At 28.2% G+C, this 17,843-nt stretch overlaps 1 protein-coding gene across 2 annotated transcripts; it reads left to right on the forward strand.

Moving 5' to 3' along the window:
- Positions 1–5,196: 5,196 nt before the first annotated feature.
- Positions 5,197–15,054, forward strand: LOC129909177 (kynurenine 3-monooxygenase). Of its 2 annotated transcripts, none has more exons than XM_055986197.1 (9): positions 5,197–5,233; positions 8,993–9,062; positions 9,129–9,319; positions 9,378–9,514; positions 13,788–13,959; positions 14,025–14,276; positions 14,335–14,562; positions 14,628–14,789; positions 14,854–15,054. In XM_055986197.1, the coding sequence occupies exons 3-9, from the start codon at positions 9,248–9,250 to the stop codon at positions 14,974–14,976; spliced, it is 1,146 nt and encodes a 381-aa protein (XP_055842172.1). In that variant the 5' UTR covers positions 5,197–5,233; positions 8,993–9,062; positions 9,129–9,247; the 3' UTR covers positions 14,977–15,054. The 2 variants fall into 2 exon arrangements, with proteins under 2 accessions (XP_055842172.1, XP_055842164.1); XM_055986189.1 differs by lacking the exon at positions 5,197–5,233 and adding an exon at positions 6,860–6,936.
- Positions 15,055–17,843: the final 2,789 nt, after the last annotated feature.

The following is a 17,843-nucleotide window of genomic DNA, read 5'->3' on the forward strand; positions in this document are numbered from 1 at the left end:
TTTTGTTTGGCGTTTGTTTTTATTGGAATTTGGAAACATGAATCTTGTATATATGGATGTTAAACAATTTATAAATCATTTTATTATTGAAGGTGCTGGCTGATGTTTTCTGTGTATATACGTCATTATATTGCTGTTTATTCTAGAATATATATTAAAATTATGTTCATCTAGATTTGTTGTTTTTTTGTGTAGTGTTTTCAAAAACTGACAGTGTTGACATTTTATTAAAACTTCAAGTAATTTTAATTTTATTAAATAATAATAGTTTAAAAATTTAATTTAATATAAAAAATAAAAGTAATTTTAATCAGACAGAATTTTTTGCAAAACACCTTTAAATATTTTGTGCAATAATTCTTATTCAGATCTTATTGTTCATAATAAGAATTCTTCTTTTTAACTTAAAGAAATACAAGTTAAAGTTAATGGTAGGGTTGCATATTAAAAAAATTGTATTGATTTTAATAGTGACTTTTGTTCGGGACGCATTGTTGCAAATAAATATTTTTCTGGTTGCTAAAATGAATTATGAATCTATGATTTTTTAACTTATGAAAATATTCTTTCAGTTTTCTACTTAAAAGAAGCTTCCAGGCAGGGCTACCTTCGTAGATTTTCAAAAAGAGGCAAAAAAAGAGGATTTTGATAAAAAAAGAGGCCCCAATAAAAAAAAAATGTGAAAATAGAATAAGTTGAGTACGACAGTCACACGAAATACTTCATTTGCGCCTTTCCCGAACCGCAACACAAACCTTTTAACACAATTTCTTAAAATTAAAATTGTATGCACATTATAAGAATAATATAAACACATTACCTGTGCATAATTTCTTCAAGAAAAAATACAAAATTTATCAAAAATAACGTTATACAAATCAAATCAGAGCTAAACAACAGTAACGTATATTTTTTTTCAATTAAAAAGTTAATAACTTTTTATTATTAAAAAGTTAAATTGACCTCAACTCCATATGCGTTTCGCCCAGGTATGACAGTGGGCTCATCAGTTAGATGCTGTCATACCCTTACTTACAGCATCTAACTGATGATTATTTTTATTATTTTTTTCACTTTGTATATTTTTTTTTACAATTGAGCCGTTATAATTGAAAGTGGTATAAGTCACATTTTACTTGATTTTCAAAAAAAAATTTCAATTTATTTAATCAAACGTACATAATAAATTTTAAAAAAGAGGAAAAATAGGAACCAAATATCAAAAAGAGGGATTTTTGACAATTTTTAAAAAGTGGAGGGAAAGTGGATTGGGTGAAAAAAAGAGGAAAAACGCCTCTTTAGAGGCGCAAAGGTAGCCCTGCGTTCCAGGGCTCTTATAATGTGAAATAAGCAAAAGGAGGGCTAGATAATGAGAATAAGGGACTAGGATAGGATATACTAGGAATCTGGGATAGGAATCAGGATAGGAAGGAAATTGGAAAGGAGGAATATCTGCTACGGAGGCGAGGGCATGCTCGCTACACTCGACTTAGCTTGACGGATATGGGGGGATCTTGCCCCCGTAGTCAGACCTCACTTATTTCAACAAATATTTTAATATGCCTCACTCTTGTACCACCACACACTAAATTAAAACTCAAAATATAAAAGAAAACATCCATGGCACCTTAGGACGACTGCTGCTGACGGTACAGACTGGTCTAGACCCTCCCGACCTGGGATTCAGTCGACCTGGATTTCGAATCCCCCTGACCTGAAAACAAGAACACCTTACTATCGCGATCGCACCATACTTACATTACCTCAACTTTCACCCGCTTTACCGCACCCCCTGAAAATTTCTTAAACAGCCATTAAGCTTATTGTAAGCTCAGAAAAAGACTACTTTGTTTTCTGACACATTGACGTGATTTACATAGATTTATTTAGAAAAAGTAAAAAGGTAAATAAACAAATAATGAAAGGTAAACGCTATACATATTTAAGCTCATCATTAACGTCATTATAAATTTTCATGAAAATTGTTCAGATCTTTGAAATACAAATTATGATGATATAAAAAAAAATCTTAAAAAAAAAAACGATAAAAAAAAATCTTTAAAATCTAGAAAAATAAAACAAAAGTAGTTCGTAGCAAAGTTAAAGGTGTGAGGTTTATCTAGATCAATGTCTAGTTAAAACAATTTCCCAAATTAACGACTTCTTTGGCTGTAGGTTCCTAAAATCCCGCTTCCCTTTACTACACCTCGCTTACTTTTTCGCGAAGGCGATTTTCAACTCGTACCTATATAGAGCTCTGTATAAGTACCTTAACGGTTTTGCAAAATGTTGCGGCAAAAATAAAACGGGTGGTTCGAAGAACCCAAAAAAAAACAGCACGTCAGAAATAGCTGACAATTTTACCGTTATTAGCACCCTCACCTTTTTCCTGCTAACGTTTAACGACACTTAAAAAAACTACGTTAAAACATATACATATATCAATAAAAAAAAAATTATCACGCCAATTTAAATTAAAAAAAAAAGTGATGTGAAACTGTGGCACACTCCTTGTCTGTGGCGCTGACTTCCTTGGATCTAAGCCAGTTATTCGCACCAAGACTTCTTCTCGCCAGATCAAAGATTACAATTCTGCTGATTTTTTTACTTAATTTGGACTCAAAACTTATATCGTATATATTTTGATATTAAGAATAATCATCATCATCAAGTTTGTCTCTACAACCAAAGTTATGAATGGTTACCAAAAATATTTTTTTTTTTAATTTAGTCATTTATTAAAAATTACAATAAACTTGAAGGGTCACTATGGCGTGTGTGAAACTTTTTTGTATGGAAATTCATCTAAAAACTTTATATCGTGTTGAGCATTTACATACATGTATACCATTTTAGAAATTAATTTCAGAAAAGCGATATCTCAGAATTAATTATTTATGGTTTAACGGATTACAATAGCTGTGTTTTATTTTCCTGTGATCCAGATCATTGTATTCACTTGTTTTACAATAACAAAACAAAATAATACTTTTGTTGTAAAGCAAATAAAAACAAAAATAAAACAAATAAAAACTAAAAAAATTTACATGACTCTAATTCAATGAACCGTAGTGTAAAAAAAATGCACTACGATGTTTCGGCAAGTTACCTTAAAAGTTGGTGTGTTCAATTCTCTTTTAAAAATTATATAAAATTGTTGAGAATATTCCATAAATAACTGAGATAAAATTTATTTTCTTAAGAAATCCGACTTTTTTATTAGGTATTTTTTCCATATTATTTAAGTTTTGTACCCTTTCAGAACCTTTCAGAATACAAAAACTTAGATAAAATGGAAAATTACCTAGTAAAAAAGTGGAATTTCTTAAGAAAATAATTTTTATCTCGCTTATTTATTAGTGATGGGAACTATCGAATGATTTGAACTATCGATAGTTAGTAACTGAATGATTTGAACTATCGAATAGTTCATTCATTCATTCATTTATTCATTCGAATAAAAACTATCGAATAAAATTATCGAATGAAAAGTATCGAATGAAAACTATCGAACAAACTATCGAATAAACCATCGAATAAAAACTATCGTATAAAAAAACTATTCAAATGAAAAAACTATCGTTTAAGAAAACTATTTGAATGAAAAAACTATCGTTTAAAAAACTATTTAAATGAAAAAACTATCGTTCAAGAAAACTATTCAAATGAAAAAACTATCTTTAAGAAAACTATTCAAATGAAAAAACTATCGTTTAATAAAACTATTTGAATGAAAAAACTAATAACTATCTTTTAAAAAACTATTCAAATGAAAAAACTATCTTTAAAAAAACTATTCAAATGAAAAAACTATCGTTTAAGAAAACTATTTGACTGAAAAAACTATCGTTTAAAAAAAACTATTCAAATGAAAATAGTTACTAAACTATCGAATGAAAAAACTATTCGAATGAAAATAGTAACTAAATGAATGAATGAATGATTTAAAACTATCGAATGAATGAATATTTCACAACTATCGATAGTTTGATAGTTTTTATTCTATAGTTCCCATCACTAATATTTATTTACAACAATGTTATACCATTTTGATTTTGCGATTTTTTTAAATAATTTTTCTGATAACTGTCACAACCTACCCTATCTACCGTTTTCGTTTCGACGTTAAAATTTGGGACACCCTGTATGTGTAGTGTTGATAGTAGTGCAAGTATAAAATTTGGAAAAAAAAAACATCGAACTCGAGATAAAGCAATAAACATCGAACTTGGTGGTAAGGGTTTTGGGTTGATTTTTTAGAGGTGAAAACTAAATTAATTTAAATGACCAAAATGAACTGTACTTGCCATATGACTAAAATGTAATTGGATGTTTTTTCTGAAAAACTGCTCTTAAAATTCTGATTAAACAAAAAATAAGTGTGCTCTCGAAAAAAGGTCCCACCTTTAAAATACAAAAAATATTTTTGAACCAGTACCTGCCATAAAACCTATATCTTGATTTCTGACTTTTCGTGAACAATTCACCCAATTTTATACAAAAACTTGTAGTAAACCTAATTTTAAAAAAAGAAGGAATTTGAATTGATCTTAATTTTAAATTGATTCTTTTTGTGTGTCTTTTAAAGATAAAACAAGACGATACATAAATATTTCAACTTTTTTTGATTAAAAAATTGGTTGATATCTCAAAAAATTATATTCAAAGAAGTAGTGCATCTTCAAAACATTCTTGAAACAAATTTGTTCTTTGTGCTGACGAGTTGTTATGATTTAAACCCAAAAAAATGTAAAAATAATGTTATCTTGTAAAAATTATAAATTCTTTCAATCTCGTCTTGTTTACATTCAAGATGAACCTTATCTTAAAATTCCATGGCAATAAATCATTCATAAGATGCCTTTGTATGCTGTAGTCATAATTATTAACTTTCTACAACATCATTATGGTAATATTTCGGAATGGTACTTGAGAGATGAAATCAAGTTGTTAGAATGAGACAAACTCTATGAATTTATCTGCTTATTCATTCTATTTTCCGAACGCAAAAACGAAACAACTACTTAAATTATTTAATCTGATGGACCATTCTCATTCTAGGTACAAAGTTCTATTAAGACTTCATTTTAGTCTGCCGCAATTTTTTTTTCCTTTTCACAAAATTGTGAAATTTTTTGGCACGTTTTAATTTATAATTTATGTAATTAATATTTTCTTATTATTTTTTTTAATATTAATTGTGTTTTAGTAGAAATTTTCTGGATTAAAAACGGTTTGTTGATTTTGCAATTTTTTGTTTGAGATATTTTTAAGATTTAAGTTACATAACCATGAGTTACATTTTCTAGTGGCTATTGATAAATTATTTTACAAAAGTTTCTTTATAAATTTGCTTTTAACTATTAAGATGTCAAAAACGGTTTAGAACGTACTGGTGGCTGATTTTATTATTTTGCGATGAATTTAAATTAAATTTGCTTCATAATTTTTACTTTTTTTTTCAAAAAAATTACATACAATTCATACCATACAAAAATGTTATCAAGAAAAGTAATTATCATGCTACACATTATAACAAGATCAAGTTGAATGCTACACACAAGGGCTTCTCTCCGTTGAATAAAGATAATTCTTATCATCTTTTTGTTAATGTTTACATCTTATCATGTACTTATGTATAGATTTGTGTATCAATTTTTTTAAGTGAATGTTGTAAATACTATTAAATTTTAATTTCAATTCCGGGGTAAATATCGAATACAATCCTTTCGATTTTATTTAGAAATTAAATTCTAGTAAAATAAGTGCCTGAGGTTGAACTGTGATTTCATTCAAAATTTGTAATACACACCTCTTTGAATTGTCACAAGATTGTCATCTCAATCAGTTTAATACAAAAAATATTTAAAAAAATATTTTTTTTTTACAGTAAAAACTCTCTAACTCGAATAAGTAGAACAAAAATAGAAATTACAGTAAAATAATGTATGTTATGCATTTGCAGTAAATTGTTTTAATTTTTTTACAAATGTAATATTTTATCTTAACTGGAAAATAAATTATAAAAAAAGCTTTTTTAAGGTTTTTTCCATTAAAAATTTAATTTTTAAAATTTCTCTTTTTTAATGAAGATTTTAAATTTAATGGAGTGTGAATAAATTGGGACTTAATACATGATTAAATACAGCCTGTAAAGTTGAACCAGAAAAAAACTTTAATAAGCAATTACTAGAAAATACAGTAACATAAAAATATTTTTTTTTTTTACTTAAAAAATACAATATAAAATTTTTAATTTTAATGAAGTAGCTATCTGCAATATCAAAAAAACTCCAGTGTTTGAAAAATCTAACTTCATATTTCTTTGAGAAGGCTTATTTTGGATTCAGTATAAAAAACTCCCTTTCCAAAAAAAAGCACAAAATCTTTTTTTTTTCATTTTCGGCTAGTAACACAGTTCGAGTAAAAGGGTTTTGTCTGTAAAAAAAACAACATTGTATTGAATATTACAAACAGTTATCTTCAAACCTATTTAACATATTATTATTTTGTTTCGTTGACTTCTTCATATGAAAATCAAACTCATTCACAGTCTGGCACTTGGTTTCGTCGGTTGGTATCATTTTCATTTAATTGCGGTTGAATGTGATATTTTGTATTTTTTTCCTTTGTTTTTTGTTTTAAGGCTTCTCATTTTTTACTTAAGCTTTTCTTGTCTATTTTCATTCGTTATTCAACCATTAAATGGTTAAGTTCTTATTTATATATATTTTTTTTTCAACTGGATTTAAGAAACATAAAAGGAATACATTTTATTTAAGAAATCGTTGTGTTACATCTAAGTGGAATAGTGAATAGTTCATTTTCTACTACACCACCACCACAAATAAAAGAAATATGGAGAAAATTCAACAAATCAATTCAAATGGAAATAACGCTCGTCCCATGAAGGTTGCAGTAATTGGAGCTGGATTGGTAAGTTAAGAATATATTTAAATTATATTTTCTACTACGTTCCTACATACCTAGATAATTTATAATTTTGTTATAAAATTTGAAAAATAATAAAATACGCGGTAAAGTTCAGTTACTTTCATTGGAGTTTAAAATCATCTAGATATATGAGACTAATCGTTTCCAAAATATTGCTTTTCTCATTTTTTTTTTTGTACAAGTAGTCCAGTCTTGTGCTTTAAGAGGTGATTATTTACTTGAATAAAGTCATAACTAAAAAATCACGAATTTTGAGTTATTATTGCAGAAGGTATTGGAATAAAGTAATCTTTAATCCTGCAAAAAGTCATTTCTTAGCTTTAAAAACTGACGGAGAACAAGCACTAGTTTTGTTTTAGAAACTATCTTTTTACATAGAAAAATCGATCGATACTAAATTTAAAACTCGTTTCCTGAAAAATCAGTTTTTTTGAGTTATGTAAGTACCTATGACAGTGAATTTTCGGAAGTATTCGAATATCAATTCACAATTCCTAAAAAATATACTGTCACCATTATAAAGAGACTGTTCTGAGAACACTTTTTTGAAAAATCGTAAATTTTAAAATATTTGTCCTGCCAAATTCGCACCCATATGTGCCGACAGAGGGTTTAACAGCATTTAAATATGTAACGATTGAAATTATATTTTTTCACTAACAAAAATCAAAAGTTTTTTGAACTAGTGTGAACATTTTTTCTTAAATTGAGTAGACTTACATTATATAAAAAACGCTGAACAGTGGGCCAGATTTTTATTTTTCTTTGCAAAATTCATATTTTTGGAGCGGGTTGAGATACATATTTAAGTATTTTTTTTAATAAAAGCTTTCGATAAAATTTATTGAAAAGGTTCTGAATTTTTTTTTGGATTTTATGTTTGTCTTGTTATTTGCAAAGAAACCAGTTATGGTATTTTTATTGTTATAAAAATATCAGTAAAGCCTTTATTAAGGAAAAATTAATGGTTTTGCAATAGATGAGACCAAAAGTACCTATTATTAAAAAAGACTAAAATATGAATTTAAAATTTAAAAGTTGTAATACTTTTTAAGGTGTTTTGTCATATTTTTAACAGCTATATTTGGTTGTGATTTTACTGCTTTTTGCAAAATATTGCTTTAGAATTTAAAATCTTTAGTTATCTGGTTATTCTAGTTTGTTTTATTTTAGAAAAATCCCATAGTCCGGTCAAATTAGACTAAAATAATGGGGTGAGGTTACATTTACTCCCAGCAAGCTAAAAATTGGTAGGATTGTTGGAAACACCATCATAAACTAAATCTAAAAAGTCCTCATCGATCCGAGACGTGGAAAAAATTTTACTTGGGGTCAAAGGTCTACAATTCTTGCATTGAAAATTTTTTGATAAGACTTACTGTTTTGCCGAAAATCGTGAAAAACCATTTTTTGGGACCTTTGACCCCAAGTAAAATTTTTTCCAGATCTCGGATCCATGAGGACTTTTTAGATTTAACTTATGATGGTGTTTCTAATAATCCTACCGATTTTCAGCTTGCTGGGAATTAATGTAACCTCGGATATCTAAATTGACCGGACTACCAGTTTTCGATTTTCCTTATACTTTTTAAGGCAGTTGTTTGATTGTATAAGGTACCTTAAAGTGTTTTCTATATTTCTTACATCAAACGTTTCGGACCAGGACTCTTGAGTAGTAAATCTCTATATTTAAAAAAGTTTTCTTTGCAAAAAATCATTCAACCATACTTCAAGATTCCGCGATAGTCAGAAGTGCTCCCCTATATTTGCTGCAAATGGGTGGATATAACCCCATGAATGAAAAATCTCAAATTTTCAATTTTTTCTTTTGCATGCTTCACAAGACCACAGATCACTTGCATTTTTAAGGATACAATAATTAAAGCAAAAAACCGAAGCTTTTTTAGTACACAAATATTTTATACTCAAAGTTTAGTTCTTCGACTTTCTTGTTAAATATTTTAACTCAACTCAAAGTTAAAAAAAATTAGTCAAAAACATTAGTCAAAAAAAAAAAAAATTTTTTCTTTCATTTCAGGTCGGCTCACTTGCTGCATTAAATTTAGCAAAAAAGGGTCATGAAGTTCATTTATACGAATATCGAGGAGGTATAATTTACTTATAGAAATATTCCTTATATTTCAATAATACGAAAACCAATTTAAAAATCATAGATTCACGAGGATCCGAAATTACACAAGGACGAAGTATCAATTTGGCCCTGTCTCAAAGAGGTCGGAAAGCATTGGCAGCTGTTGGTTTGGAAGATGAGGTTCTTAAAACAGCAATTCCAATGAAAGGACGTATGTTGCATGATTTGAAAGGAAATACAACAGTTGTCATTTATGATTCATGTAATCATCAGGTAATGTTTATTTTAAATATTCTTAAAAAAATGCTATAAAAAAATCAACATTTTTTAGTGTCTTTATTCCGTTGGAAGAAAATATTTGAATGAAATACTTTTAAACAAAGGAGAACAATATGAAAATATTCATTTACATTTTCAACATAAATTAGTTACAGCCAACTTGACAGAAGGCACAATGCAATTTAATAGGTAAGATAATAAAATTTTATTTTTTTTTTATTTTTTAGTTTACATAATTAGAACAAGACTTCAATGTGTTCAAATCTTAGAAATTGACTTTTAAGTTAAAAAAAACTGTAAATAATATAATGCACATCATTGATAAAAAAACTCATTTTGTTTGTATTTAATCTATTTAAACTTATTTATTTAAACATAAAAACGTACATAATTTTCGAATCAATATTTTAAAAAAATCTAACCTATAGCTGAGCGTTTTTTTAAATTCATAAACTCGCAAGCTTAGGAAAGTAGAATTTACTCAACTTTCAAATTAATAAAAACTTTAAAATGATATCTATTCTCGTATGTACCTATATTTCGAAATTTTGGTTAGTGTGAAAATAGAAAAACAGATCACTCGGCGACGCTGGAAATGTTTTCTTAAATTTTTAGGTTTCAATCCTAATAAATTCAAACAGGAATATAAGTGAGTAGGATTTTTCTTGGGGATATGAAATATACAGATACAGGGTGTTTTTAATTTTTTATATTTTTGATAAAATGTTTAAGGTTGCCATCGTGGCAATTATAAGCTTTGACAATTAATTTTAAGATGTCCAGTTCAGGCATAATGTATAAACGGGAAATTGTATGCAACGTGGTCTAATTTTAATTATCTAAAGGCGATTTTATTCACTCGAAGTTGAACAAAACTTTCAGGTTGATATTGTAGGGGAGAGGGGGGCCAAATGTTACACTTTTTACTAAAACCGATGGAACTCCTACAAATTTAAAAATAAGTCAACCCAACCTTTTTTTAAATAAAAGAACCACATTTTAGCTGCAACATCCATCACAAGTTTTTCTCACAACCTAACGGTAATTTTGAAAAATAAATCTTCCAAAAAAAAAATCGTGTTGTTTCAACCTACCCCACATACGGGGCAAAGTGTAACACATACCTGGGTAGGTTGTACCAAGAACTTAAAATACGAGAAAAAATACCTTTATTTGTTAATATTTATTTATTCTTCATCAGAAATAATAAAAATAAACCTCAGATATGAAATTTCGGTGCAGATTTGAAAAAAAGGGATTAAATCCAAGATTTCGGAGAAGATTTGACTAAAGTCTTAAATTAAAATTGAGTTCATAAATTGTTTTATAAGCTTTATAAATTCAAGTGTTGGTTCAAAATGTGTTTGCAATCCCAAAATAATAAATACAAATTCATTTACAAGCATTCATATCCAGGGTTGTTGGTTATACTAGGTAAAAAATTTGTATATTTGTAAGTCGAAAAAAATCGTTACGTTGAACGTTAAAGTAAATCTTTCTTCCCTGAAAGTTGAATAAATATGCTCCAAACCGAGCAAGGTTTGAACTCTGGTACTTATTCAACAAATCAATTTACATTAGTTGATAACAAACAGCATTTGTTGTAATGCAAAATAAATAATAAAAAAAAATAAACGAAAAATCACAATTCACGTGTAAAAAGTAAAATAAAGTCGAATGAATACAAATTAAAATTAATATTAATGTGAGCCACAGTTTATTCAAACATAAATACCTAAGTGAACAGATCTATAGGTAGGTTTTTGCATGTTACAACTTGCCCCGGAAAAATGTTACAACTAGCCCCAGCATGAAATTTTTACCACAAAATCAATTTGAATAAAAAGCAAAACTGATATAGACATAACATATAGACGCAATTAGAGCCAAAACACAAATGCATATAAAAAAAACACTTAGCACTCTATCAAAACTGATATAGACATAACATATAGACGCAATTAGAGCCAAAACACAAATGCATATAAAAAAAACACTTAGCACTCTATCTTTTTCGGGTTAAGAGATAGACCAAAAATAAAATTAAAAAAAAAAGTTACAAACATGCTTTTTTTGGGCACCACTAGTATAACTTCTCACCCTGTCATCTTATCTTCAACTGAAGAAAATGTGCCGGTAGATATGGAAAAATTGAGCATTTTTCTCCTTTACGCGTTTCTTAATATTGAAAGGAACATCGTTTTTTTTAGCTGTTAATTCTTACCCCTGTTACTTTTAGCCCCACTCTCACCTACTTAAAAATGTAATTTTTATTTTTTATTTTTGTATTAATTTAATCACAATATATTTTTTAATTAACATTTAAGATTTTCAAATAAAAAATACCTATTTTGGTAAATGTAATTTTTAAAACAATATAAAAGCAAGTTTTTTATGCATGGTGTGAAGGCAGTCCGAATGTAACAGTGGCATAGAATTGTTTTGGATTTTGCTTTTTAAACACAGTGCACGACTGTTTATAAGAATTTATTCTAAGTGTGCATGTTGTCCAGAATAAAAATAATAATAATTTTATAGAAACATAGTCAATATACAATGAAATGAAAAAAGCATGCAATTCATTGCTTAAACAATTTTTTTTTTGAAAATACTAACAATAAAATTTATACTACTACTCGTAATTTGCAAGAAACCCAAATGTAATTTAGAAGTTTTGAATAAGCTCCCGCGTCTTAGATAAAGTACTAAGACCTTGTGTCAATTGCATTTAATTAAAATTTCTACCATTGGTAATTTTTGGAACGATTATTTGATTTTGTTTTCTTTTTTTGTGATTAAAATAATATTTTCTTGTGTGAAAAACACTAAACAAAACTGCAAAAAAAAAAATGGGAAAAATGGAGGTTGGACAGAAACTTGCTCTGGAGTTCAAGTTCCTTAAAATTTAAAAACTTTTTTATATAAAAATTGCTAAGTGTTAATTAAAAAAAAAAGAAAAACTTAATTCGATCTTTAAGGAAAAGCAACTTCTTAAATGAATTGAGCTGCAAAAGAAAAATGCAATTTAATTTCTTTTTTAAGGGTGCATTTTTAGAAGAAAACAAGATCTTTACACCCTTAAACAAAAATATATATTTTTTTAAAATAATTCTCTTAAGAAAAATATTCAAAATAAAAATAATTATGTCATTTTGTAGGAGGTAAAATTAGGTTTTTATTTTAAGTGATGACTTCCAACTGTAACAGTGGCAACTCCGAACCCAGGACCATGAGCTATATCTAGACAGGAAAGGTTCCCGTCTTTTGAAAACTAAATGACGTACTTGCTTTTGTGTTAAAAGTTCCTAAAAATACTAAAGCTTTTTAAAAATTTATAAGAGAGTATTTTTAATTTAATTACAAGAAATTTATAAAAAACTTACAAAATATGTACCTATATAATATGTAACTCGTTTTTTAAAATAGACGTAGTACACCTCAAAAATTCTTGTAAAATAAGGAATTTTTGAGACATTTTTTTTTTGAAAATTTTCAGAGCCAGTTTCTTAAAATAAAAAAATCATTAAAATAGGAAATATTAATCAAACAAAATTTCATTGATTCGTTTTCGAAAAATTTATTTTTCAATATATTATATCAGAAGTAAGACGCTTTTGTTTTTTTTTTTAATCAAAATCATTAGAGCCATTTTTGAAAAAAAAACAACTTTTTCCATTTTGGTTGTATGGCAAGTACTGTTAATTTTGGTTCTGAAATTTAAATTTTCCCACTTGTGAAAATTATCAACGAAGATTGAAGTAAATCACTTCCAGAGGCTTGGGCTACATCTCGAGATAGAGACAGGGAGACAGAATTGCGAGACCCACAGTTTTAGCATTCTCTACCATCGTAATGCCATGTTTGGTTCCTGATTCAGAAAGAGGAAGTTTTTTGCGTAGGTACACAAAAAAAAGTGCACACTTTACAGGGTCTCGTTCCGGTGATTTTTTTCAAAATTAAATTCAATTTTGAAATTAAAATTAAATCGTTCTCAGTTATGTCCTAGGTTCTAGGATCAATTTCTATGGAACACAATTTCAGGGAATAGAAATATCAAAAAAGTTTGAAAAATACTTTTTTGTTTTCAGTGTTTTTTTTTTTCCTTTGAATAGGGTTACCACATTTTGTAGATTTGCATTTCTTAAATTATATTTAGGCGTTTGTTTGGCATTTAAAACATTTCCATATGACCAAAGTACTAAGATATGACAAAGTTAGTCATGTGCCAATATTTCCTTCAATGTAGGGTTGCCATATAGAAGTTTGAATTTTAAAAGTGGCAACCATTTTTTTTCATTACCAACTCACACCAATTTTAACATCTTATTATTAGCATTGCTACATTTTTGTTTAATTTTGGACTTGAAAACATTTTTTTAAAGCATGTTAAATAATCCTTATAACCAAAAGTAATTAATTTATAGATACTGTTTAAATATTTTATAATTTTTTCTTCTCATAGAAACTATTCCAGCACCGAAATTGTCAATACCGAAGCCGATTTGATAATTGGATGTGATGGTGCATTTAGTGCTGTACGAAACCAAATGATCAAAGTTCCTGGCTTCAATTATACTCAAGAATACATTGAACATGGTTACTTAGAGCTCTGTATACCGGCTAAAAATGGAGAAGTATAATTTCAACATTTTTAAAAAAATCTTTAAATAAATTTTAATGACATAATGTATCACTATAGTTTCAAATGCCAGAGAATTATCTTCATATCTGGCCAAGGGGTTCCTACATGATGATTGCTCTACCAAATCAAGACAAATCATTTACAGTGACTCTTTCAATGCCATTTACAGTTTTCAGCACAATAACAGATGCCGATTCTTTGATTGAATTCTTTGAAACAAATTACTGCGATGCTCTTCCTTTGATTGGAAAAGAAAAACTTATTAAGGATTTCTTTAAATCGAAACCACAACATTTGGTATCAATTAAGGTGTTATTTTAAGTCTTTTTTGTCATTTGAGTTTCTAAAATGTTAAATATTATTTTAGTGTTACCCCTATCACAATGGTAAGTCACTTCTAATTGGCGATGCCGCCCACGCAATGGTACCTTACTATGGACAAGGAATGAATGCTGGATTCGAAGATTGCAGTGTGCTATTCTCAATTTTTGAACAGCCAAACTTAGCCGTCGAAGAAGTCTTGAAGCAATTTACTGAAACAAGATGGCAGGATGCACATGCTATTTGTGATCTAGCAATGTATAATTATGTTGTGGTAATTTATTAAACATTTAATAGGATGTATTAAAAAATATATATTTTCAAATAATACTGTTTCAGATGAGAGATTTGACAAAACGCTTTTCATTCCGTTGTCGAAAAGTCTTTGATGATTTGCTTTACACATTGTTTCCAAACTTTTGGGTACCACTTTACAATAGTGTTTCATTTACAAATATGCCTTACCGGAAGTGTATTGAAAATAGAAAATGGCAAGATAAGGTAAAAATTGAAATTTAAACTTTTTCGAAATTGATTATATTGGTAACGACTTTTGTTTTCACAGGCACTTCACAAGACATTCATTGTTTTAGGAAGTTTAACTGCACTCATTGGAATATCCTACGCAGCAGTCGTTTACGTTCCAGATCTAATATCTAATGGCACAATAAGGTTGTCATTAAAATAAACGTTTGTTGTTTTTGTAATGTTAAATGGATGTAGTTGTTTTCCAAATATATTTTTCGTTTTTTTGTAATATTGTTAATTCATTGTCTTTCTTTTTCTCGGAACATTAGTAAAATTTGAAAATTGCTAACATTTTGGTAGATTTAAAAATTTTAGCTCATGGTCTTCATTAGTTCAAGGAAACTTGGGTCTTCCACTTTATATGGAATACTTCTTAGTTCTAACTACAGAACACAAAAAGATCTAAATTAAAAAAAAAAAAAACATGAAATGGAAAATAAAATTCTATTAAACAATTTCTCTTTTTGATGCACTTTTAGCCAAAAAAGTTTCAAAATTGTTAATATAAGGCCTCTGTGTTAAGAAAGTAATTTATTTACTTTTAAAAGTGACATGCCGCATTATTTAGAAATAATTAATTACCAACCAAAAATAAAAAAAAATAATTTTTGAACAAAAGTGAAGGAGCTTTTCCAAAATTGTGTAGGTATGCCAAAATACCTAGCATAGTAGGAATTTATAAGTGACCTCTTCAATAATATACAGGGTGTCTCAAAAGAAATGGTTCAAACAAAATACAGGCTGATAGGATTATTTCGTTTGCCATTTCTCTTAAAATAAGTTAACAGTTCAAAACAGTTCGAGAGAAACATTCTGAAAAAAATTGTGTCGTTTTTGGGGTTATCATTTATTAAACTTTCCCAGTTATCGCAGTTTTCAAAAAAGTATTAAAATTTTTAAAGTTGAACTTAGAAGGAAAGATATTGCAATTTGAATGCAACAAAACAGGGTTTTTCAGAGTAAAAAAAAAACAAACAAAAATAAAGGCCTTGTTTGGTTGAGTTTAAATTGTTATATCTTTCGTTGTAAGTTGAACTTTGGAAATTTGAAGCTAATTGAAGCGATTTGCTTCAAATTTGGTAGTTAATGGTTTTGGGCATTTTCCTGTCTAGAGGGTTTAGCTTTTGTTTTTCAGGACCAAAACTGATGGTGTTGGCCATATGACCAAAATAGAAAAGCTTGTTTTTTTCTCAAAAAACGGCTCTAACGATTTTTATTAAATATGTATGTGTAATGCGGAAACTATGATCCTACTTTTGAAATTAAAAAAAAATATTTCCTATAGAGCCGTTTTCTTGTTTTCTGACATTCTCATAAACGACCAATTTAAAAAAAATTAAGAAAAAAAAAATCAACAAATCAACAAAGAATTGGTTAAACAAGTCCAAAGTTATGAGGTAACAACGGCTTTTGAGGTCTTTTTACTTGCTCAATAGGACAAGTATTGGTTTCGTGTCGAAAAAAAATTTGAGGTTTTAATCAAAATCAACATTACGATGATGGAGAACTCCGAAATAGTGGTTTTTTTTTATATCTCACTTGGAAAGTGTACCTACCTCCCATACAAATTTTTCAAGTTATACCAAATAACTCGAAAACGGCTCTTACGGTTTTGATAAAAACTTTGTGTATAATTTTTCAAACAAGACCCAAATTTTGATTTCAAAAAAATATTTTTTGGAATGTTACTAACGGTACCTGCCATTGAACCGGTTTTTTTTTGTTTCCAAATATATCTTTTACAAGACTAACCCGATTTTAACGAAAACTTTTATACAAAAGCGTTTAATTAACCGTAGGTAATATTAAAATTTTATAAAATTTTCAAAAAACACATTTTTGGATTTTTAAAAAATATGTATTTCAAATCTTTTTTCTTGAAAAAATCAATTTTTTGAAAACGGGTTTTTAAATCTTTCAAAATTTTGTTTTTAAGTTTAAATTAATTATTTCTTCAAAATGGTATACCAACTTTTTCTTTTCGGATCTACTTCTTTTATCGGTTTTCTAGAAATATTGCCACATCCATAACTCATATAGATGTAAGACGAAGTGTACTGCTCAGATGGACCTGGTAAAATTTGGAGAAAGATACAAAAGTAACAAAATCCCATCAAAAAGATGGTACTGGTAAAAACGGCAGTGATTCGTTTATGGTATGGGGGTTTTTGCTTATAGCTTTTGGTGTGGGTTACTTGGTCTCCTTGAGGAAACAATGGATGGGTATTGTTTTTTAGATATTTTATAGACAAACCTGCACCAGAGTGTCGAATAATTAGGCTAAGATGGATTGATTTTCTTCAATAAAGGTAACGGCCCTAAGCAAAACTCGGTATTTTTGAGTGAATTTTTGATCAAAAACTTTCAAAACCAGATGCAAACGTCCCCAATTCACTCGATTTGGATACTATTAAGCATCTGTTAGACCATTTGGTTAGAAAAGTAAGGAAGCATTCAAAGGATTAGCTGAAACGAGTCTTTTAGGAAGAGTGGAAAAGATTCGGCCCAAAAGTTGCAAAAAATCTATTAAATCAATGCCTTCAAGTGAGTTTGACCTCGTCAAGTCTAGGGGGTAGCCTAAAATATATTAATTCCCAAAAAAATTTAGATATTTATACTTTTAACATCGATTTTCATAGTTTTTTCTTCTCTGTATACTTACTTTTGTAATGCGAAATTTTGTACTGTGTTTAATTTTTTGTCACTTTTTGATTTAGTATTGATTATTTGACAAATTTTTTTTGTTAATATGTAGGCAATGATTAATGAAATAAAACCACATTTAAATTTTTTTCGAAAATGTGTTAGATTCTTTTTTTTTGAGGTCTTGGTTAAACAAAGTTAGGGGTGTATACTTACTTTTGTGACTGAGTGTACATTAGTGTGGTCCACGTTATTAGGCAAAAAAATAAACCATATAATTCATTAGTTCCCCACGCATTATTTTGCTTCAGACATCAATACCAACACATGCTGAAAGTTTTAGCCCTCAACAGTGGCGTAGATAGCTTTTCGCTAAGGGGGGGG

Source organism: Episyrphus balteatus, chromosome 1 (genome assembly GCF_945859705.1).
Source record: "Episyrphus balteatus chromosome 1, idEpiBalt1.1, whole genome shotgun sequence".
Classification (NCBI taxonomy): Eukaryota; Metazoa; Arthropoda; class Insecta; order Diptera; family Syrphidae; genus Episyrphus; species Episyrphus balteatus.

Excerpts from the sequence above, each read along its gene's own strand:
- LOC129909177 (XM_055986189.1), top strand. The coding sequence starts at position 6,907 with ATGAAGGTTGCAGTAATTGGAGCTGGATTG. Across the intron at positions 6,937-8,992 it reads CAGTAATTGGAGCTGGATTG|GTCGGCTCACTTGCTGCATT; the intron begins GTAAGTTAAGAA and ends CTTTCATTTCAG. Across the intron at positions 14,277-14,334 it reads AACATTTGGTATCAATTAAG|TGTTACCCCTATCACAATGG; the intron begins GTGTTATTTTAA and ends ATATTATTTTAG.